The 23,051-nt window shown below is 48.5% G+C and overlaps 2 protein-coding genes across 6 annotated transcripts; one reads left to right on the plus strand and one right to left on the minus strand.

Annotated features, from left to right (window-relative positions):
* Positions 1–558: 558 nt before the first annotated feature.
* STK19 (serine/threonine kinase 19) lies at positions 559–5,936 on the minus strand. 3 transcript variants are annotated; one of them, XM_061549025.1, is made up of 7 exons: positions 5,783–5,936; positions 4,666–4,797; positions 3,214–3,359; positions 2,537–2,772; positions 1,856–1,953; positions 1,376–1,523; positions 559–1,026 (listed from the first exon to the last, which is right to left on the minus strand). In XM_061549025.1, the coding sequence occupies exons 2-7, from the start codon at positions 4,784–4,786 to the stop codon at positions 981–983; spliced, it is 795 nt and encodes a 264-aa protein (XP_061405009.1). In that variant the 5' UTR covers positions 4,787–4,797; positions 5,783–5,936; the 3' UTR covers positions 559–980. The 3 variants fall into 3 exon arrangements, with proteins under 3 accessions (XP_061405009.1, XP_061405011.1, XP_061405012.1); XM_061549027.1 differs by lacking the exon at positions 5,783–5,936 and adding an exon at positions 5,469–5,771; XM_061549028.1 differs by lacking the exon at positions 5,783–5,936 and adding an exon at positions 5,469–5,771 and having other exon boundaries at positions 4,666–4,801.
* Positions 5,937–9,421: 3,485 nt separating this feature from the next.
* Positions 9,422–22,738, plus strand: SHMT1 (serine hydroxymethyltransferase 1). Of its 3 annotated transcripts, none has more exons than XM_061548955.1 (13): positions 9,422–9,551; positions 10,944–11,064; positions 12,923–13,088; positions 14,666–14,811; positions 15,201–15,316; positions 15,748–15,908; positions 16,758–16,839; positions 17,774–17,986; positions 18,562–18,678; positions 19,737–19,859; positions 20,003–20,119; positions 20,849–20,959; positions 21,588–22,738. In XM_061548955.1, exons 3-13 carry the CDS (start codon positions 12,966–12,968, stop codon positions 21,758–21,760), a joined length of 1,482 nt encoding a protein of 493 aa, XP_061404939.1. In that variant the 5' UTR covers positions 9,422–9,551; positions 10,944–11,064; positions 12,923–12,965; the 3' UTR covers positions 21,761–22,738. The 3 variants fall into 3 exon arrangements, with proteins under 3 accessions (XP_061404939.1, XP_061404940.1, XP_061404941.1); XM_061548956.1 differs by having other exon boundaries at positions 10,944–11,047; XM_061548957.1 differs by having other exon boundaries at positions 10,944–10,973.
* The last annotated feature ends 313 nt before the right edge of the window (positions 22,739–23,051 follow it).

The raw sequence follows: 23,051 nt of genomic DNA on the forward strand, positions 1-23,051 counted from the left end.
TGTAGACCGGAGTTAAGGGGTCGTGTTGGGGGTTGGGGATTCATGTCGATGATCGAAGTTAAGGGGGGTCGTGTTGGGGGTTAGGGATTCGTGTCGGTGGTCGGTGCCCGGAGTTAAGGGATGTTGGAGGGCGTTTGAGACGGGATAGGCTTATTGGATAGCGGTGAACTCGTGTGTAGTTTGTGTTTGTTTTTTTGTCTTTGTTGAACACTTGGGTAAACAAACGTGTTGTTTAAATCTCCAGTGTTTGCCAAATTAGTGCACGGACGATAAACATTTCTACAAACATTCATTTTTCACTGAATGTGGTTTAGCCTTTTTTCCCATCCAGTTACACTCGGTCGGAACTCTTGTTACCCCCTGGTTGGGGTTCTGTGCAGCATGTCCAGTCCCTGTGTCCGTCATTTCATTTTTGCATTTCTACTTAAAAAAATAAACACGTTCAGCCTCATTCCCGTGTTGTGATGGTGAAACGACTGCAGGCCTTTTGCGCGTCGCGATCGTGCGTCCGTTCGTTTGGCGGCCCGCAACAATCGCACCAGACTCGGGACATTTGCGTTGCGTCCAAACGTTTTATTCCCCGGAGCCATTGTAACCCGTCACCTCCATTAAAGTGCTTTCCGGAGAGACACGTGTCTCATTCCCCGTCCGTTTGGCTTCACTCGCGCACGAGTAAGTGGCAAAAAAATAACGGCGCTGCGCCGTTAGCGCCAAGACCCAAGCAGACGACGCTCGTTGCGTGGTGTCGCCTCTGGCGGTAGCTGCGTCACAGCCCAAGACGCAAAAAGCTGTGCACCGGCCAACCCAGTGGAGTTCCTTTGAGGATTCCCGACATCGAGAATGTTTTAAGTGCTCCTCTCGACTTGGCTCTGCGGTTATTGTGCAAAATCAAGCGTAGAATTTTCCCCGACATCTCCCACGAGCCAAGCTGTAGCAGAGCGACGAGACGACGGTCACCGTGTCGGAACGCGCCAGCGGCCTCACTCGTTCTCCACGCGCAGCAGAGCTCCTGTCGTCGTCACGATCCTGCGCGCGCCACAGGAACCAGTAGCAAATTCCCTCTCTTAAATCGTGTTTCATACGCGTCGTGCCTTTAATTGTACGGTAAAGTCTGCAGGTAGCATCACCTGTGTGGCTGCTGTAGCCGATGGGCAGTGTAATTGTGCACGTGGAGAATGGATGGGGCTAGGGTTTAGCGTTCGTGGTCGGGTTAGGGGTCGCACGGTTAAGGGTTAGAGAAAAAACAAAACTACTACCAGTGTTTGACAGGTTGAACCGGTGCTTTTAACAATATTGGAGTGCAGTGGTCACTCGCCGGGGGCAAGGGGTAGCGGTCATGGGGCAGGGATCACCGTCAATGGTGGTGCTCACTGACCGCTTGACGGCCTGCGCACCCACGGCGTCGTGCACGAGGTAGGGGAGGCCGAGCTGCCCGGCCGTACGCATGGTGCGCGCCTCCAGGTCCGCTTGCAGCAGCTCACCGCAGCGTGACTTGCGGATTGCAGCCAGCACCGCCTTGCGGCCTGCCCACCGCCCACACCGCACAGAGTGACACGGAGCTGTGGCTGCTGTAGCTTTCTGTGGCTGTATGTATGTTGAACTTATGTCGCACTGTACGTAGCCAACCGTGCTAATCGGAGGTGCGGTGAAGGACAAACTAAACACAAAAAGCAGTGTGGCTGATGCAGCTGCTGTGGCCAATGCAGCTGCTGTGGCTGATGTAACCGTTGTCGCCACTGTGGCTGGTAAAGCTGATACAGCCGATACAGCTGTTGTGGCTGATGTAGCTGGCCTAGCTGCTGTGCTTGACTTCGCTGTTGCGGGTCGTGTGGCTGCGAGCGGAGCCAGTGCTGACCTCTGGTGAGATGTTTGATGAACTTGCCGAGGCCAGGGATGGAAAGCCACCAGCTGCCCACATCTCGCACCGTGAGCAGCCCAGCATTCACGAGCCGCCTGCAGGGGAGAAAGGGACGGGCACGGTGAAGTGCTGAGTGGGGGGGGGGGGTCATAGGAATCCTGGCATCCCACCACCCCCCTTCGTGTTCGTGAGCAGCGGATCGTTTGCACTTTGTTGATGTCGGGTTCATTTAATCGGCTGATGACAACCTGTGGAATTTTTTGTCCAGTCTCAATTTTGATTTAATTAGTCATTCTCTTAGTCCAATTGACTGAAGTAATTCGCTGTTATTTAATGTGGAAGGGGCAGTTACCCTCCACACAAACCCCCCCCCCCCAATAAATAGGACAGCCAATTGGTGAACTCCGTTAACCTTGTTGATATACATACATAGCCAATTAACATTTTTGGGCATCCTCGGCGTGCTAATGTCTAATAAGTTTACTAAATTATTTTAGTCTGCGTCTTCATTCAGACAAGTTCATATCGTCTAATAATCACGCTTTGTTGGATAGTCCTGTCCTCATGCTTCATGATATTCGTTCGCTCGTAGTCACCGTTGACCAAAATAAAATAAAAACCTTTAGCCGACGAAAACTCTCGTCACTTAATTCCGCAATGGACAAAACGACCGCTCACGTGATGTCGGCATCGCGGAAGGAGAGGTCGTGAAGCAGGCGAGCGCGGGACACGGCGGGGCCTTGCGCGGCGCCCACCACCTCGTCCAGGAAGCGCACCGCCACCGCCTCCCAAGGGCGTCCTCGTACCGCCGCTCGCACGCGCTCCTCGAAGTCGGCGCGGAAAACGACGGCCGACGTCTGCTCGCCCACGCCCAGCGCAAACACGCAAACCTTCCCGCGCTCGCGCAGCTCGTTCTGTAAGGGAGGGAGTGGAGTAGCATGGGGAAAAGATTGGGGGAGATGAAGGATGTGGGGGTGGGGGGAGAGAGGGATGGATACCTGTGGTCCTGCTTTTGCTGTTTTATCAAGTGAATGTCGGTCTGGCCGAGCGACTCGGTGAGCCCACAATGGTCGTGTCCGAGTGCTTGTGAAATGTACATTTAGAGTCCGAGCTCCGGTCAATCACTAAACCAGGTTCGTGGGTAACGTGCATTTCACAGGACAACCTCTTAGCCGAACAAACAAAAAGACGGTGTACCTTTTGAAAACGGTGCACATTGTGTATTTTTGTGTCGCTGAACAACCCTTTCCATATCAGGGGGTGGATTCCCCACGTCGGGTACCTTCACCAACCCTACACTGACGAGCGTGGTGAAGCACAGTCACACATTCTCCCACTGTGGAAGTCTGTCTCACCAGCTGGCGGTCGGCGGCCGTGCGGTCGCTCAGCACACTGTAGAGCTGGTGCTGGAGCACGATGGGTGGCAGCCGGTCCTCGAACAGCTTGCGCGGGAACAGATCGGCCAGGTAGCGCAGCGCAGCCTCGGTGTCGTTTGGCACCTCTGTCGGCGGAACCACAGCGAGGCCACCACAGTTGGGCGGTTATGTAAATGTATTGGTTTGTTATTTTCTCCCGAATGAGTGCACGTGACTTTTAATTATGTTGCTTAATTGTCCGTGGAAGAAGTATTAACGATTTACCTAAATCGTATCCACATGTCTCCTTTTGGCCCACGGAATGCACGAGGCGGGAAAGAATTTTAACTCGTGATCCCAAACCGTGACACTTCATCAGAATGGAGCCGAGTGAATTGCTAAATGCGTAGCGAATGAGCCAGCCAGCATATCGAACGCATGGCCATTAGCGATGGTCGCTGAGCTACGAGGCATCCGCAAGGCGAACTGATCACCAACAGAGGTCCCGAGTGAATCAATCCACTGTCAATTGCGCGCTGCCTCTTGTATCAGCAACAGCTGTCCATGTCCGTTGGAAGACGCCTCCGACTAAAAGCGGCGGCGCCAATTATGGAAGCAGGAAAGCGGAGACAGTCCGTGGGCCCGGTGCATCTTATTTCACTCGTTGATACAGTAACCACACGAGGTGGTAAAACTTAGCAGTGTTTTGTTGAATAAAAAAAAATATTGTGACAATTGACTCACGTGAATAGATTAACCCATAATTATTATTGACCACAAAAAGCAACTGGGGTGGCAAGCAGTGGCAAAATGGTTTGCACACTGCGCAAAGAACCTGCCGATCTGAGTTTTAATCCCAAACATGACGAATACCAGCGGTGATACCTGGACCAATCCTGGACCCACTTTTCACCAGCCTGTACTGTTCAGCATTGTATTTGTGATCGTGCGAAGTTAAGAGATAAATTTAACTTGCAGCCCTTTGACAGTCCACTGTTGAATCGAGGTCTTCCCATGCTGTGTCAGTCATTTGAGTTGTTTTTGACCATACTTCATGGGGAGGCGAGGACCGGAAACCGGTCCTCGCCTCCCCATACGTAGCCCCACTCTGACGATCGTGGTAAAATATGGTCAAACATTTCCCCAAGGGTACAAATAGGGTTTGGTCGTTTGGAATGTAAATAGGACTTTTCTGTTTTCTTTCATATCGTGGGAAATTGATCGGTAACGTTTACTTGATCACCTCGAGGTCGGTGAGCCAGTGATCGGCTTCAAGAAGAGGGATAGGGGCTGGGGTTAGAGAAGGGTTTAGGGGTAGGAATTGTCCTACCCTACCGATTGCAGCACTATTTCTCTCCCCCCCCCCCTCCGGCACCTCCGATTAGCACGGTTGGATACGTACGGTGCGCGAAAGCAGTTTCAACATCCTGTAGACACGAAGTACGTACGTACCATCGATGGGAAGGTCCGCGCCGTCGGCTCCCCACAGCTCGGCGTCCCCGCTACTCTCGACCGCCGGGCGCGACCTCTTAGCGCGGAAGGCGTCCGGCAGCGTGGTCCGCTTGCGGCTCATGGGATCGCCGCCTGCCTCCAACCGCAAACACGCACGTTCGTGACAGCGGTCACACCAACGACAACTCAGCCTCGTGGCGAACGCTGCACTTACGGCAGAGTCGCCATTGTTCCATGACCAACGTGAGGGTCATCACTATTTACTGTGACGTCACCGCCAACCAACCAACCAACCACCACCACACACACATCGCCTTTGGTTCTACGCAATCTTGAAGCTGTGGCACGGACGAACAAGCGTTTGCCATGGACCGCTGTTACAGTCTCGACATCGTCATCATCGCCACCCGAGATTTCCCCCTTAGTAGTCGACCTCTGGGGTGTGATTTCAGTCTTTGGTAGCCCGCCCTCCATCCCCTCCCCCCACGAATATTATCGTCCCATCATCCATCGCTGAACTGCATCGTCCGAATAGGATCTAAACAGTGCTTTAAATTCCGCACTTTATAACAACGCTTACCGCCACCCTGCGCTGATGACTGCTGCAGGACGGTACGAAATGATGCGTCCAAACTAATCACCGCAAACTTCCAAAAAAAATTGGCGATTTCCCCTCCCTTATTTTAAATCAAATGTTTTTTTTTTGGGGGGGGGGGGGGTGCGTCTTATAATCGGATAGGTGTACGTGAAAAGGTTATGCAAATCTTTATTGAAGCCGGCAACAAGTTTGGGGTGCGTCTTACTTTTCGAACGGGTCTTATAAACCCCAAGATACCGTAACTCAGCTCCGACCCCGAATCTCCGGCGCGCTTCAGGATTTTGTGTCACGCGCAGCGATGAACGCAGCGAAGTTGAACCGAGTGAGGGCAGCAACGCGTTCCCCGGCACCCATTTAAGTCAATAACGTCGATCGAGCTCATTAAATCGGCCGGTGGGTGCCGCCAGACCGGCTGACGTTGACCGTGAAACTGCAGCCAAAACGCAACTTTGGCCCGGGCCACCCGCGTGCACCACTCAAGGCCTCCTCTCCGCACTCCACAGGCGCCGCGAGGCTCACCGCGGTGGCGGCGTTAGTCAGTGGCTCGGCTCCGTGTGACGGGAGTTTGTCGACTCTAGTTTGGGCTTAATGAGAGCGAGGAGGAGGAAGAAGGGAGGCGAGCGAGCGAGGCGAGCGAGGAGGAGACGAGGCGTCACTCGGCCACGCGTCAACCACTTCCGCCTCTCGCGCCACTTCCTGCCACGTGACGCAAGGTAACCAGGGCGACGAGAGAAAACATTTTTTATTTTAAAGGTCAATTTTTTTTATTTAAAAGTCAATTTATCGAGTGCTTGTGTGAATTTGTTTCAATTTATTTTCACCGAGTGGTAATAAAATTAATTAATAAAATTTGTCGATTCCCCCCACCCCCCCCCTGACACTAGTAGAGTAGGGGGCGATCAGTGTTGCCGCTGCTGCGTTGTCGCATCAGAGAAGTGGGAGATTGGCACGTGGCAGAAGATTTAGACGACAAGGTCGTGATGATGATGACGATGGTGGTGGTGTGCAGGCAGCGATGAGAAGGAGACTGGCACTCATCTTCTTGGTTCTTTCGGTAAAGTCACGTAGAAGGGAAATAATAAAATAATAAAAATATTATGTTTTATTTTTTGTTTTATTGTTATTATTTTATTATTTCCCTTCTACGTGACTTTATCGAAAGAACCAAGAAGATGAACCCCTGCAGTCACGAAAGCTTTAAATCGAGACTGGCACTATTTGGACACGTGTCTAGGGATGGACGACGACAACAACATCAACAGGAGAATTAAAAGTTGTTGTTGTTCGGAAAGATGGAAGTAACTAGAGAACGGCTTCGCGATGACTTCATTAAGAGATTGGTGCCAAACAAAAAATGCACGGCTGTCAACCCGTACGGTTTAACTCCGTATTCTTGTACAGCGAAATTGAGTTTGCAGGTCCATACGGCGTACAGACGTTTCAATACGGGCACACAAAAAATGTGTTCATTTTTGTGTTTCTACCTTGTGATGATGGGACTTTGTAGGATAAACGTTGATATTTATACAGGGACACGGGGTGACCAATAAGGTCTGAGTTGGTCTGTAATAAGGTAGGGCACCGGTTAGGAGTTGACAGGCATGAAAATGTGGTGTCAGAAGATGTGGGCACTACTTGAGAATATTGGCACTGCAAGACAGAGAGGAAAGTGGAAACAACAAATGACGAAATGTACAGTGGACACATCTACGGGCTGTCCGCCAGTGCATCGTGATGATGTTTTACACATTGTCCTGTGGAGGGAGCTGGTAGGAACGTTGGGTTGCTCGGTCAATGGCCAGGGTCAATGGCGGCGTGGTGTATTCCGCACATAGGCCCGACTGTGAGGGCGGGCACAAGCCGGCGTGAGTAGGTTAAACGTTGAGTTTTATAAGGGCACCACGGGGTGACGAGCCCCTCCCCACCCCTCCCTCCCACCCCTCCCACCCCCCACCCAGCCCCTCCCCCCCTCCCCACCCAGCCCCTCCCCACCCTCCCCACCCTCCCCTCTCCACCCAGCCCGACTCCTCCCATTTTTGGATGCACGACGGACGGACACAATAATCCAAGTTGCGGTGTAATTTGGCAAACGCGAACCCTGAAGACGGCACAACATTGGTTTATACAGCACAATACTCTTGCGAATGAGATCACGTGATCTTGAACGTCCCACTGTGACGCAGCAGGCACGTGGCATTAATTATTTTACGGTCAATTCACCCGCAAGTAATAACTGGGGTGGCCACTGAAATCGAACCGGGAACCTCCGGCAAGAACGCGCAGACCGCTGGACCACGATACCTTCCTAAACCCTTGCATTATTCCCGACACGGTGGCGAAATGTTAACTACCTCGCCTAGTATACAGGAGTTCGTGGGTTTAATCCCGACCCTGACACCTGCATATTTGGAGTTTTTTCACGTTCTCCCCGTGGATTTTCTCCGGGATTTCCCCTCCACAGTTAGAATCAACACGCGTTAAGAGCATTTGCCTGCTATAAATTTGCACGTGATTAGCCACATAGTTGAGCTATCGTTTGTGGCCAAGACCCCCCGCCCTTGCATTTGAAAGCAATAGTTGGAGATGCGTCTTTTAAATCCGGTAGGTGTGTGTGCATCTGTGTGCATCTGCCAGCCAACACCACAGCACCAGGGTTTGTCCCTGTCAACAGCGAGCCTTCATCACTCGAAGTGCACCTAGCTTGGCACGAGAGGCCATGGTGACATCACCGCCACCGAGCGGATTGCGATGTTTTTAACACACCCTGGGGCACACCAAGTTCCGGGGGTCCGTATTCCTCTCCGGACAAAGAGGGCCGAGTCCCCCCCTCCCTGCCCCCCCCCCCTCCCTGCCTCCCCCAACTCCCCACTGCCTCCCCCCCACTCCCCACTGCCCCCCCCCACTCCCCACTGCCTCCCCCACACTCCCCCCCCACTCCCCACTGCCTCCCCCCCCACTCCCCACTGCCTCCCCCCCCACTCCCCACTGCCCCCCCCCCCACTCCCCACTGCCTCCCCCCCCACTCCCCACTGCCTCCCCCCCCCACTCCCCACTGCCTGTCCCCACTCCCCACTGCCTCCCCCACACTCCCCCCCCACTCCCCACTGCCTCCCCCACACCCCCCCCACTCCCCACTGCCTCCCCCCCCACTCCCCTCTGCCTCCCCCCCACTCCCCACTGCCTCCCCCCCCACTCCCCACTGCCTCCCCCCCCCACTCCCCACTGCCTCCCCCCCCCACTCCCCACTGCCTGTCCCAACTCCCCACTGCCTCCCCCACACTCCCCCCCCCACTCCCCACTGCCTCCCCCCCCCCCCCACTCCCCACTGCCTCCCCCCCCCACTCCCCACTGCCTCCCCCCCCCCACTCCCCACTGCCTCCCCCACACTCCCCCCCCCACTCCCCAATGCTCCCCCCCCCCACTCCCCACTGCCTGTCCCCACTCCCCACTGCCTCCCCCACACTCCCCCCCCACTCCCCACTGCCTCCCCCTCCACTCCCCACTGCCTCCCCCCACTCCCCATTGCCTCCCCCCCCCCCACTCTCGACTGCCTCCCCCCCCCCACTCCCCACTGCCCCCCCCCCACTCCCCACTGCCTCCCCCACACTCCCCCCCCAACCCCCACTGCCTCCCCCCCCCCACTCCCCACTGCCTGTCCCCACTCCCCACTGCCTCCCCCACACTCCCCCCCCCACTCTACACCTGCCTCCCCCCCCACTCCCCACTGCCTCCCCCCCACTCCCCAATGCCTCCCCCCCCCACTCCCCATTGCCTCCCCCCCCCACTCTCGACTGCCTCCCCCCTCCCACTCCCCACTGCCCCCCCCACTCCCCACTGCCTCCCCCACACTCCCCCCCCAACCCCCACTGCCTCCCCCCCCCCACTCTCGACTTCCTCCCCCCCCCACTCCCCACTGCCCCCCCCACTCCCCACTGCCTCTCCCCCACTCCTCACTCCCTGCTTCTCTCCTCTCCTTCCCTGCCTCGCATCCCTCTCTGCCCCTCCCTCTCTCTGATTGGCTGAGAGCCGTGGCTGCTGCTGCGGCGGCGCGCGCCGATTGGCTCAGCGCGTGCCGGAGGCTGAGCGCGTGCCGGAGGCTGAGCGCGCGCCGATTGGCTGAGCGCGCTCTTAAAAGGCGGCGCGCGCTCACTCCCCGGTGTCTCACCGCTCGCTGGCATCGGCGTGTCACGTGCCTCGGTTTCCCGCGCTTTTCTCTCGGGGGTGCCCCCCCCCCTCACACGTCCCTAGTGCTCTGAGCCGTAGCTGCCGCCGCCACGAGACCCCTGAGGTAAAAACAAAAATATTGCCACTTTTGTTTTAAAATATAAAAATAAGTGAACCGTTTAAGAATGTGATTACTCCGAACACAACGGCCAAATGTATAACTTGTATTCGGTGTAAAGTTTAACGACTTTAAGTGTCGGTTCAAAAATGCCTGGCGGTCAAACGTGCTCGTGCGTACGAGTCGTAGTTTGTGTATTGGGCGCCGATTTTATCTTCGTAACAGTCGCTACACTAAGCGCTTTAATACTAACAGTGTAAGTGTCGCTTAACAAATCTTCATTAAAAACATTGGACGCTCGCAACCCCCAACAGGTGTCCGCGGTTCTTAGGTTTCGATGCCCGCTCTGAGCAATAGCGAGGCCCCAAAGCGCCGAGCGGACGGCGACAAACAGCACTTTTAAAAGTCTCGTGTGTGGATCAATCAATTTCAAGGGCATTGTATACATCAGAGTTGTGTGTTTTGTTTGCATTCCGACTGCAGGTATTGTGGTCAATGCAAACATGACTCCTTGTAAAAAAGGTGTCAGTTTTATTGCCAGATAGAATTGTAAAAAAACAATTATCATATTTTGCTACTGGCAAATGAGGTTCCAATGGTGAAAATGCTTTTTAAAGTTGTTACCTGTTTTGGTGTTGTTTAAATGAGCGTGAATTCAGAATCTTAATATTGATGTAAACTTGAGAAATATGATTGAGCTATGAAGCTGCTTTGTGCACATGTGTCCGGTAGGGGCGGGTAAGAAAGTTACTACAATAACAAACTATACAACAAAAAACCCCGATAGGAGTGCAAAAGGATAGGATATGTCATCAAATCACTAAAAATACATAAAATAAAGTACTTCTAGATTTGAAGCTTTCGTGACTGCAAGGATTCATACTCTTAGGTTTTTTTCGGTCAAGTCACGTAGGTAAAAATAAATAATAGAAATTATTATATTTTATTTCGATTATTATTTCTATTATTTTTAATATTTATTTTTACTTGCGTGACTTTACCGAAAAAACCGAAAAGAAAGTACATCAGTTCAAATTGCGTTATTGCACCAATTTCCCAAGCTTGTGCCAGGCAGCAAAACAACAGCTAATTCATTTCATGAATTGAGCAAAGAGTTATTATATTAACGTCGGTAGCGAGACGTTTGCTAGGGAATTAATAAAGTGGATTATTCGGCGAATGAATGAACAGGAATAGAAGCTATGATCGATACCGTTCCTTAGAGAGGTTTGCCCCTCGCTTTATGCGGTTGTTGCGTTCCAACTATGCACACGAACCGAATGAGCATTAAACGAAGTGAATCCTTTAATGTGCCTGGGAATAAATCTTTGTTTTAAGACGATTTTACATGAATTGGTCTTAAATTCTGCTACCATACCGTGTGATGTGTATCCACAGAACTTTGGAAGCCAACCCGTCAATCGCCAGGTGTCGGTCACATTATGCTGACGATGTTGTGACCGTGAAGAAAAACACTGCTTTAGAACACTGACCCCCAGGAGGTTCATAATAGGCCGATGTACGTGTTGGTATATGTTGTTATACTCTCTGGTTCTTTCGGTAAAGTCTATCTACGTGGCTTTACCGAAAGAACCAGAGAGTATGAATTCCTGCAGTCACGAAGGCTTCAAATCAAGATATTATTCTTGTTGTTGGCGAAAGTAATTTTGTCATTGTTATTACTTGGTTCAAGACTGCATGATAATATGAATCTTAAAATTTGTATTTAAAGCTTTCGTGACTGCAGGGATTCATATTCTTGGTTCTTTGGGTAAAGTCACGTAGAAGAGAAGGGAAATAATAAAATAATAAAAATGTTAAACAAAATTCGCACGACGTTTCGACTGCAACACAAGCAATCATCATCAGGTGTGAAATCCCTTCTACGTGACTTTACCGAAAGAACCAAGAATATAATATGAATCTTGTTAATCTGCAGCAGAGACCACGCGGTTTCTTACTCTGCGTCTGCAGGGACAGGAGTAGCCAAAGCACCCTCTTATTTATAGAACTGATACACTTCTCTTAAAAACCATATGCCTTGCTATTGCCAGTCTTGGTCACGGGGTCTTTCACGTGAACTCCGCAGCAGAGACAGCATGCCCTCTGGTCCAGAAATAACGTTGGAGCTTTGATGGATAGCGAATCGCTAACCCAGTACACCACTAACCCCAAATGAATAAACAGCACTTGGTTTCGTAATCACCATCGCCGAGGCCAATCCACTTCAGAATGACGGCTACTCTGCACGATCCATCTCATTTCTATACACGAGCTGATGTCTCCTTTCTGGTGTATTTTCTCCTTTGGCTGCCAATGTTATCTGTTTGGCAACAGTACGGTGATTTTTATATAGACACATTGGAGTCGTAATAATCACTGCTGTTGTCTGATATTAAAAAAAAGCTTCAGTGGCCCCAGGCTGAAATGTAAATGGGTCTCTAGGCATGGCATAGCCATTTCTTGAATTGTAGTCACATGAGCTTTCATGCCCATACAGAAGATTTTAACCGTGCAGCCTCAGCTACCCCGATTATTAGTTTCTTTATTTCAGCCTTATGTGTTTTAATTCAGTTAGGCGGTCTGTCAGTGTATTCTTAGACTGTCAAAAGATTTAACAAAATAATTATGCACGAACACGTATAATGGGTTGTTAATGGTTAACTAAATAACTTCATCGGTCTGTCATTTTGACAATCAGAACTCATACAGATTCGCTCAATCAATTTGAAATTGTACCCATTGCATATGGTGTTTCATTCTGCTTTCTTAACATTTTAGCGTTAGATTTCAGTTTTTCTTGCACAAGTGGAAAGTTCATAATAAAAGAAATTTCTCCTAATATTTTTTACTTTTTACTCAACACATTTGTCAATAACACTGGCCTTAAAATGAAATATATGGCCCTTCTTAGCATGTTCATAGAAGAAGGGTCATTGACCAAATGTCACCTAATATATATAATGTACTGTATATGTTTTCCCTGTAAGGCAGTGTTACTGATGAATGCATTTCAAAGTTTTTTTGTTAATTGTGCTTGTGCACCATTGAAAGCAGCATCGCCAAATCATCTGATAAGATCTAGACTTTATATTCCCTATGCTGCTCATAAAACATTTAAACAGCAAGTTTATGGGTTCACAGGGCCAAAGTTGGCGTATAGTGTCCATGCTGCCAATAATTGGCTAAACAGCTTTCGCTCTGCACTGTTTCCTCTGTGTACTGGTTGCTTGTCGTGTGTGTCTGCTGACTTGTATGTTGTGTATAGTTATGTTTCTGCTGTGTGTGTTTGAGTGTATGCTGTATGTCTGATTCATGATTACTCTGTGATCTCTGCAATGTGTGTTCTGTGTGCCTGGGTCATTGTTTTTTTACAGAGACTGCCTTTAGTTCTTTTTGTTTGAGTCGCCCAAGTTATTCATGGAGTCACATTCTGTATCCGGGAATGGGGATGTGGCCAGTGGCGTGAAGAATGGCGATGCCGAGCTCTGGGCCTCTCATAACTCCATGATGCTGGAGCCCCTGAGCAGCAATGATACCGAGGCGGGTCACCCACATTTCACCACGCTCGCCCACAGTCAATCGTGCTCTCCCATAATCACACTTGCCCAGAGTTGATCAGTCACCCACAGTTGTCCACTCTTGCCTACTGGCAACTACACTCACTGACTGTCAACCACACTAATTCACAGACAACCAAGTAGATTGCATATTTGCCCATACTGCCAAAGAATCCCCAGACGCTCGCACTCATCCACGGTCACCTACATTCACCCGTTCACTGACTGGATAACGATTTCACTATTACCACACTGAGCCAGCAAATCACATTCGCCAAGTTATTCTGCCGAACACCTCTGCAGTTGCCCACGTTCTTCTGAAGTTGATCACATTCAATCACTTTGGACTACACCCCACTGTGCATTTAGTCACCCACACACTGACCCATGCATTTGCTCACAGTTGCCCACTTTCACCCATACACTGGTCTCACTAACTTGTTTGCACTTTTACTGTCTGGTACCCCAAGCCATGCCACTTAATCAGAGCATTTACTTTGTCTATCTGCATATATGTTTTTAGTTTGCTGTTATATGTTGGCACCATTTACTTTAGGATAGTGGGAGGTGGGTATCTGACCTGATTAAAGTGACCAAAGTCTGCTGATCCACAGTGGAACAGGCATAAAACACGTGGTTGTATTGGTCTAGCTTACCTTGGGGGAGGAGGGGGGTTGCATGTGGAGAGGAGTTAAAGGTCGCAATGTGCTGAGGGTGGGGATCTGTGCCTGCACTGCCATTGGCTTTTGGCTCCAGTCATCCCATTTATCGGTCACTTTTGTCAGATACCCGCCAGTCAGGTCCACTGCTGTGAGGCATATTTGGTTTTGCACATTAATGTGCAAATATTATGTTCACAAAAACAAGATCAATGAGATTATGAACTGCTGCGTAAGTTGAAATTTCACTCTGCTATGAGAGGAGTTTGTGGCCACTTGTTGAATGGAAGCCCCTGGGTAAATGTATATGAATGGCAGTTGTGTCAAGTATAGTGTAAAAGATGTGTCTATGGTATATATGATATATTCAGATGTTTTTGTATATATTATTTGTGGGAAGTAGTAGCGTTGCGGTTAGCACAATCCGCTCTGTACCCAGTGTCCCAGGTTTGATACTCGGCCACACCTCAGTGGTGATGATCCAAACTTGTCCTGGGCTTCCGCTTGGTCGGCTCAGCCTTAAATGAGTACCTGTTGCGGTGTGTAAATGTTAGCGGTGGAGAGACTAAGGCGGCCGAGCGTCGTGCAAACCACACCACTCCCTTGTGCGCCGTCCTAACCTTCATAGGTGAAAACTAACAGCAATAACCCCAACAGTCTTTACAGCTGTAGGGGGGGGGATCTTTGTGTGTGTGTGTGTGTATATAGTGTATTTAGCGTATATGTATATGCATGTATATATATGTGACAGTCATGTCCATTAGTCCGTTCAATACCTGAAACACGTGTATTAGAATCGCTGTGGCGTAGTTTCTGATGAAAGCAATAGTATAAATTCTATCTAGTAGTATTATTATCTGATCATGTGTCCGCTGCTTCCCCTGGTCCTCGGGTTGTGCAGGTGTTTGACATCATCGTGCAGGAGAAGCGGCGCCAGCGGCGCGGCCTGGAGCTCATCGCCTCGGAGAACTTTGCGAGTTGCGCCGTACTGGAGGCGCTGGGTTCCTGCATGAACAACAAGTACTCGGAGGGCTACCCGGGCTTGAGGTGCGTGCACAGCTCTGCATATACGGAGACACACAGCTCTGTACACACACTAGCACTCTGTTTTTTTTTTATATAAAAAATTGTGATATTGTATTTGCAGTACAATTATCAAAAGCTCAATACATCCGTCTATATCACTGCCTTAATGGGAACCAAAAGAACAGCCTACATTCTAATCCAGTGAACTATGACCTGTGAAGGGAGGCCGTTGTTTGTTCATAACATGGGTTCTTAATTTTAAGGAGCGTATTGTAACGAGGAGATGGCACCCAACAAAGGTTTTTACACACAATTGTTCATGAGCCTAATTGCTGTACTGCTATCTCCCTACCACCCCGGTGTATGGTAAATGATTGATACATTCTTTTTTTACTGTTTATTGACCGCAGGTATTACGGCGGCAACGAATATGTGGACATGCTGGAGCGGCTGTGTCAGAAGCGAGCGCTGCAGCTGTATGGCCTCGACCCCCAGGCCTGGGGCATCAATGTGCAACCCTACTCTGGTGGGCACCGCCACTCTCGTACTCACCGCTCGAGCACTATCGCTTGCAGCGCCTCTCGTGCCCGCACTGCGCTCACGAGCACCTCACATGGACATAATGGTTAAATAACTAGAATACAAATGTTATGTACACGAGAAAGGCCTCGCTGATGGTCCCTGAGCACAGACAATTTCAGTCGTCAGTACGAGCTGAGGTGGTCTCACTATTTTTGTTACAATTGTCTTACTGTGGCCAAGAAAGATGAGTTGTGTGATAATTATTTTACATAAATTGTTTAGGAAATATTTACTTATTATTAGCCATATTAAAAAATTACTAGCCAGACATGGAAACGAGTATCATTTAATATCTGCTACCTCGAGTGGTTCCGAATTCTGCTCTGACCCATGGACTGAGAAGCTGGGGACTGTGCTTACGCCTTGTGGGTGCAGGCTCCCCAGCAAACTTCGCGGTGTACACGGCGCTAGTGGAGCCGCACGGCCGCATCATGGGGCTGGACCTGCCGGATGGTGGCCACCTCACGCACGGCTTCATGACTGACAAGAAGAAGATCTCGGCAACTTCCATCTTCTTTGAGTCCATGCCATACAAGGTGCTGGCTCTCCTCCAACCCCAGCGAGCTTGCTTCCTTCAGTACCTTGGCAATTTGAGCCATTTGCCAAAAATTGGTTTATCACTACCATTCAGGATGGCAAGTTATTTTCTTTCGGTAAAGTCACGTAGAAGGGAAAGAATAAAATAATAAAAATTAAACATAATAAAATAAAATTATCACGACGTTTTGGCCACAACGCAAGCAGCCGTCCTCAGGTGAAGAAGAGGGCTGTCGGAAAGACAGCGTCTGAATGAACACCACCAAGCTTGGCAGCGTGTATTTAAGCTGGGTTTTATTATTTCCCTTCTACGTGACTTTACCGAAAGAACCAAGAAGATTAATCCCTGCAGTCACGAAAGCTTTAAATCGAGATTATCTTAGTCTGCTTGACAAAATAGCGTTGTGGATATGACAATACAAATTAAGTCTGTCTTTAAAACAGTATAGATACGATAAGCTTTCTGCAAATGGTGTTTACGGGTAGCATTTGGCACCCCAGGTGGCTCTGACCAATCCTTTTGGCTCAAAGGCTGCCTGTAAGACAGACTATTTTTGACCCTTGCACTCACAGATGTGGATAATTCAGTTTGGAAAGTTTGGTACAAAGTAATCGCTGACAGTCCTTATGAACTCATTGCTAATGACTGTCTTCACGAGCAGCCATGATTGTGAAGATGATCGTGATGACGAAGATGATTTTAAGACGGATTTGCGGATATTGGCGAATGATGGAGTTGGTGGTGATGACGATGATGGATAATGATGATGATTTGGCGAGTCATGATGATGATTGGATGATTATGGTTGGATGATGATGTTGACGATGATGAACTGCGTGGGCGTTAGGTGGACCCGGTCACGGGGCTCATCAACTACGATCGCCTGCAGGAGAACGCCCGACTCTTCCACCCAAAACTCATCATAGCCGGTGAGCGCAATCCCTTTGGTTTCACGAACCCTTTTCCGTCAATGAGCGTTTGTTTAGTTTTGTTGTCCTTTAACTGTAAAATTATGGTCAATCAGAGGGACCATTCCCCAAAACATGAGCTATTTTATTTCTACATGAATAAGGCATTGTTAATAAGAAGGTGAACCGTTTTTATTTGTAATGTAACATCCTGCTGGATGGTGAAAAAGTTGGTGCATTAAGCTCGCGATTGCAAGTGGATGAGATCAAATACCAGTCTAGGAGGTCACCTCAGTCGTTCACCTGAGGGGGTGACCACCGTTGAACAAAGACTAGATTATACTCTTTGGGTTTTTCGGTAAAGCCGTGTAGATAGAAAAATAATAAAAAAAATATCACGACGTTTTGATCGCAACACAAGCAATCGTCATCAGGTGAAAAAATACAGCAGGAGAACTGCTGCAGTTCTGCTGTATTTTTTTGTTGCGATCGAAACGTGATATTTTTTATTTTATTATTTCTATCTATGTGGCTTTACCAAAAGACCCAACGAGTATGAATTCCTGCAGTCACGAAAGCTTTAAGTCAAGAAAGACTAGATTGTAAATAAATAACCTAGCATAGAATTGGTATTCTTGTGGATTCACTGGCCTTCTTTATTGGAGTGTGGAATTTGTACCCCCGGCTCAGGATTGTATACAGAAGATTGAATCCCTATGCCCTTGATTGGGAAACCATTTTAACCTTGACAATTGAAAGTCTTGTTCAAGGTAGACCTGCGGTACAAATACAATGCAATACACATGTTAAAAAGGGTCAAAATATTGAGAAAAACAAAGACTGGAATATATAAGAAACAAATAGTAATGGTTTACAACTTTCCAAAATATATTTCGAAAAACCACCTTCTAAATTTGAAGCCTGGTGCATTGTAAAACTGAACACGTGAATGCAGGCATCAGCTGCTACTCGCGCAATCTGGACTACTCGCGCATGCGCTCAATCGCGGATGAGAATGGCGCCATCCTCATGGCGGACATGGCGCACATCAGTGGGCTGGTGGCCGCCGGTGTGGTGCCCTCACCTTTTCCGCACTGCCACGTCGTCACCACCACCACCCACAAGACGCTGCGCGGGTGCCGCGCTGGCCTCATCTTCTACCGCAAGGGTGGGTGTCCGTGCGTTCGTTTGTGCGTCTGTGTGTAAGAAGAGCGTCGTGTGGTGGTGCTTTGTTTCTGGTGGTTTTGTTATCGTCCTTGTATCCATAGTAAAATTTTGATACTGTGCTAAGTACCTTTCTCATTATTATCGCCACTAATCCCCTGACAATTTACAATCTCACAGGAAGGCACAACCCTAAGAGACAGGGAGTTCATGTGTTTTTTTTAGATTAGTGCATAGGCTGTATATCCAGAGCTGTCCAACACGAGTTGGTGGCTTTCTTAACAAGTTAAAAGTCTTTAAAAACCCCCCTGTCAAGTGCTTGGACATACAAAAGTGTTCCGGTGGACAGACGCCTTGGGAAAAAGTGGGAGTTTCCCACATTTTATTTTAACACAACACTTGCCCATGAACCAACAACTGTAATTACCTATTTATATTGCTGTGTGGACAGAGGGTGTGAGGAGTTAGGTTTTTATAAACTTGGCCATTGTTTCAACTGCTGCGTGTAAGGGCGATCAAACCGGTGACACTCTAGTTTGTAAAGTCTAATATTTATGCCGTTTTTTTTTTCCTGTGCAGGTGTGCGCAGTGTGGATGCCAAGACCGGCAAGGAAACCATGTACAATCTGGAGAGCCTCATCAACCAGGCGGTGTTCCCGGGACTACAGGGCGGCCCCCACAATCACGCCATCGCCGGTCAGTACCCTGCCAGTGGCCTCCGTCTTGGAGATGTAAATTGTCAAATAGTCTGGAAATCTTGTGGTGCCGTTAGAAGCTATAATGGTGTGACTCTTGTAGAATTTCCAGTAGTGTTGGTTCGTGCAGTATTGGCGGTGGAATTACTCTATAAACTGTAATGTGAATCCAGTAGAGTGAGTGAATCAATATCATCTGCAGTGGTAGTAATCTATACCTCTGCCTATGACCCAATCACGAAAACAAACCCAAAAACTAAGTTTTCCATAATACATTCCAGATCTCAGATTTCAGATGCTAATCAGGTGCATGGACCTGATTCGTACATTGAGTAACCACCAGAGTTTTCTAGGTGATTTTAGACATGGGGGGGCTGGGTGGTGTGGCCCAGGTATAAATGGAGTTTCTTGAAGTACTCCGATTTCTTCCCACGTGCCAAATGCTCATTTAATAATATCGGCCAAATATCCTATTGCAAAACCTTCCATGAGAAGCAAGCATTGACATTCATTGAAACTTAACTTGGTAAATAATTGGCATAATATATACAATGGTGCAAATGTACAGAATTTATATTTGTATCGAAAAATAAGTTTACACAAAAAAAGTGACGTTTGTCTGCTCACATATGCTTTTTGTTGAATCGGAAATAATCATACACATGATGTAATGCACATCACAAGTGTACAATTGCTTTTAACTGGTGAATTGTTATTCTTAGGTTTTTTCGGTAAAGTCACGTAGGTAAAAAATTAAGCTGTTGGGCTGTGACGGTTCCACCTGAAGACGGAAGCTTGTGTTGCCTCCGAAACGTCGTGATTTCTATTTTATTTTACTTTTATTAATTTTAATTTTTTACCTACGTGACTTTACCGAAAAAACCTAAGAATATGAATCCTTGCAGTCACGAAAGCTTCAAATCTAGAATTGGTGAATTGTTACATCTCAACCGCAGAGCATTGTCACCCATGTGCCAATTGACATTTAGAAATGTCACATGGTGTGTGCGTATCAAGCTGTGCAACGCGTTTCCTTTCCCCCGACCTCTCTGACCTCAGGTGTAGCCGTTGCGCTCAAGCAAGCCATGACGCCGGAGTTCAAAATGTACCAGCAGCAGGTGGTCAAGAACTGCCAGTCGTTGGCGGCTCGCCTCAGCCACCACGGCTACAATATCGTCACGGGTGAGCGCCTGCACCTTGGCTGTCTCTTCTCCCCCTCCCCTCCATTACCGTCGCCGTCGTGCGTGCCATTGCTGGGGCGGAGAGTCCCCTCTCCCGTTCGTTGTTGACCGTTTGCCGCTGTGAATGGGTGCTGTTGCAACCAGGCGGCTCTGACAACCACCTGCTCCTGGTGGACCTGCGCACAGTGGACACCGATGGTTCGCGTGCCGAGAAGGTCCTGGAGGTGGTATCGATTGCCTGCAACAAGAACACCTGCCCCGGTGAGAGCCCCCCCCCTCCCCTCTGCCGTGGTTTAGGGCCCGTAGAGTTTTTTTTCCTTCATATATTCTGATTTGAGGGGACTTGGCGGACACCCTTGAGTTGCAAAGGAAGGCAACCGAATGAGATGCACAAAACTCATTGTCCACCCTCATTACGTGCATTTTTGAGATTGCACAAAACTTTGCATGAGCTGTAATGGTGGATTGCGGGTAATACATTTTAAAAAGGAAGCTTGTCAACCTATTTCCATCACCCTTATGGGACTTACGGATCATTGGTTTCGAGCAGCATTTGTTCAGGCAGGAAAATCCTGAACCGGTTTCAACTTTGAGAGTTTGAGCAGCCTAATGAGGTGATTCTTTAACGATTTGCATTCGGCATGGCCGATAGCTGATGTAAATTTCACCTTTTAACGGTGTACTGCACTCATAAACGTCTCAAAGATGTTTTTTATTTATTTTTAACCAATGGCTGACCGGTTGAGACAGCTCCAACACATTCTAAATGGACCCCAAGTGTGAATAAAAAAGGCCGACTGAATTGATTTCAGAAGTAGTATTGTAGTGTCATCTTTCGGGACACTTCTGACACTGATGTTGCACTGTTTGCTGTAACAGTTTTGAATTGAAATGTTTTTATCAAACGACATGACAGTAATATACATTTATATAAAAACGACTCTGCACATTAAATGGCACATTTGCTGATGGGTGCGTTGGCATTGCCAGGCGATAAGAGTGCACTGCGTCCGAGTGGTCTGCGCTTGGGCTCACCGGCGCTCACATCGCGGGGACTCATGGAGCAGGACTTCAAAGTCATTGCCGACTTCATTCACCGAGGTACGATCCAATAAATATTCACAGGCTTGATTTGAAGCTTTCCTGACTGCAGGAATCCATACTCTGTGGTTCCTTCGGTAAAGTCACGCAGATAGAAAAAAATAATAAAAGAAACACGACGTTTCGGTCGCAACACAAGCGTCCTTCATCAGGTGAGAAAATGATCTGCTGTTGTAACTTTATAGAGGCAGGGGAAGGGGGGGGAGGAGGTTTGTCGAGTTGTGGCTGCAGGAGTTGCACTCCTTATTTTTTTCTATCCACGTGACTTTACCGAAAGAACCAGAGAGTATTCATAGGCTTTCGCACATCAATGATCACAATCACAGTTGTCACTTTTCCAGCATCAATTCTTCGATATAGTTCACTTGTTCTCTACACCCTTGGAGTATAGAAACGAATAGCTTACCGCTCTTCTAATGTGCAGTTGCACAAAGGGTACTATTATCAGAATCTGAATATTTATACAGAAGGAATCCGATGAGCAATTAAGCTCTTTTTCACGGATGTCATTTTTGGCTAGTCAGAACCCCTCGCCCCAAACCTAACGCGAATGTACTGAATGCACACCGCCCTCACACTGGTGTTCTGACCCCGTGCACGTGTCTCCACCCCGGACCCACCCCCGCAGGCATCCAGTTGACTCTGGAAGTGCAGGCAGCCGCAGGTGGCAAAGCGGCCACCATCAAGGAGTTCAAGGAGAAGTTGGCGGACACGGCCTTCGTCCCCAAGCTGAGCGAGCTGCGTGACGCCGTCGAGGCGTTTGCCGAGAAGTTTCCGCTGCCCGGCATGCCCGTGCTGTGAGGCGAGCGCCGCCTTTGCCTCGAACACCTCCAACCCTTGACCCGGAGCTAACGCCACACCGACACTCAATCGCCTTTGCACATGCTTCAGGGCCCGATGTGAGAAATTCGAATTAAATATTCTGCTATAGCGAGGGGACACCTTCCTTGCACCAACAGCTTGCTTGAGTTGTAGCGATCAGGCTGGCTTTAAAAAAAAAACTCAGGTTGGCCTTTTATCCAGTCTCCAGACTAAAAAAAAATATCTGGCTTGATTGGCCATGCGATAACCACTTCTACAGGGGGACGGGTGTGTCCTGCACTGCTGCCCAGCATGGATTAGGGACCTTGGAAGTAGTCCTCTTCCACAGACCATTCTCCAATATGGGGGGTGCTGTTAATGTAGCAGTCTTATAAAGCTCCGAATGGAAACTGTTTCTTTACATAAATAGCACAATTATGAGAAAATAAAGTACTCTGAAGCCAAGCTGGTACATGCACTGTAAAAATAATTAGGTATATAGGATTTGACACTGATACATGTTATTATTCTCGAATGGTCCAAGCTATAGTCATTAACAGTCTACAACAGTGGTTCGTGCATGGTGTGCAATGTTGTACTGTAAAAATCTGGCGTAACTTACCAGTCCCTGTGGATATGAACACCCAGCTGACTTCGTTGGCTCCCGCTGATCACTGTGACCCACCCCAGCCATGAAATATGGTGCCTTGGCACATGCCAACCAATTTGTTGGTAACGTTTAAGCCGATTTATAATATATTACCTTTTAAATGTACTTTTTCAATTGTAATGGTTATTCATCCACTTTATTTCAAGAATTTTAAGAGGCAATTAATTGTAAAATGGAAGCTTTGTCCAGTGTGGCAGCGAGCCCATGGTCAATGAGAATAACTTTTGTGGACCACTGAACCACCCATGTCTTGGGGACCTGAAAACTGACACGTGGCTTTGCCAAATAAACAAGTGCCTTACAACACAGCCCTTTTTAAAGAAATCATTTATTCCCCTTCCTGTTACCAATGTAGATGTTTAAAGGATTAAAATGACGGTTTGTGCATATTAAATGTAGTTAATCCGATGGTTAATTTTATGTAGCGTTCATGAATATTGTATCTCACAATCAAGACAAGCTGTGAAAGGCTGCCCGGGTGGTGTGCCGCTGCCAACAATTGCTCTGCAGTTCTGTACATTAAAGTATCGGCCAATTTAGTGTTTGTACATGTGGGAGGAAATGCGCTACTGGAGAAAATACCTATGCATCAGTCTGCACTTTTCTGTACTGCATTCTGCT

The sequence above is a fragment of the Lethenteron reissneri genome, chromosome 10 (genome assembly GCF_015708825.2).
Source record: "Lethenteron reissneri isolate LAM-NWPU_2019-01 chromosome 10, ASM1570882v1, whole genome shotgun sequence".
In the NCBI taxonomy this organism is placed as follows: domain Eukaryota; kingdom Metazoa; phylum Chordata; class Hyperoartia; order Petromyzontiformes; family Petromyzontidae; genus Lethenteron; species Lethenteron reissneri.

What these genes read in the sequence shown, in the direction of transcription:
- STK19 (XM_061549025.1), bottom strand. Translation starts at nt 4,786, where the DNA reads ATGAGCCGCAAGCGGACCACGCTGCCGGACGCCTTCCGCGCTAAGAGG. An exon ending in CATCAAACATCTCACCAGAG is followed by an intron (nt 1,524 to 1,855) that starts GTCAGCACTGGC and finishes GGCGGTGGGCAG; the next exon opens with GCCGCAAGGCGGTGCTGGCT. An exon ending in GGTGCGCAGGCCGTCAAGCG is followed by an intron (nt 1,027 to 1,375) that starts GTCAGTGAGCAC and finishes TGGCGCGCGCAG; the next exon opens with GATCGTGACGACGACAGGAG.
- SHMT1 (XM_061548955.1), top strand. Translation starts at nt 12,966, where the DNA reads ATGGAGTCACATTCTGTATCCGGGAATGGGGATGTGGCCAGTGGCGTG. An exon ending in CGGCTACAATATCGTCACGG is followed by an intron (nt 19,860 to 20,002) that starts GTGAGCGCCTGC and finishes TGTTGCAACCAG; the next exon opens with GCGGCTCTGACAACCACCTG. An exon ending in CAACAAGAACACCTGCCCCG is followed by an intron (nt 20,120 to 20,848) that starts GTGAGAGCCCCC and finishes TGGCATTGCCAG; the next exon opens with GCGATAAGAGTGCACTGCGT.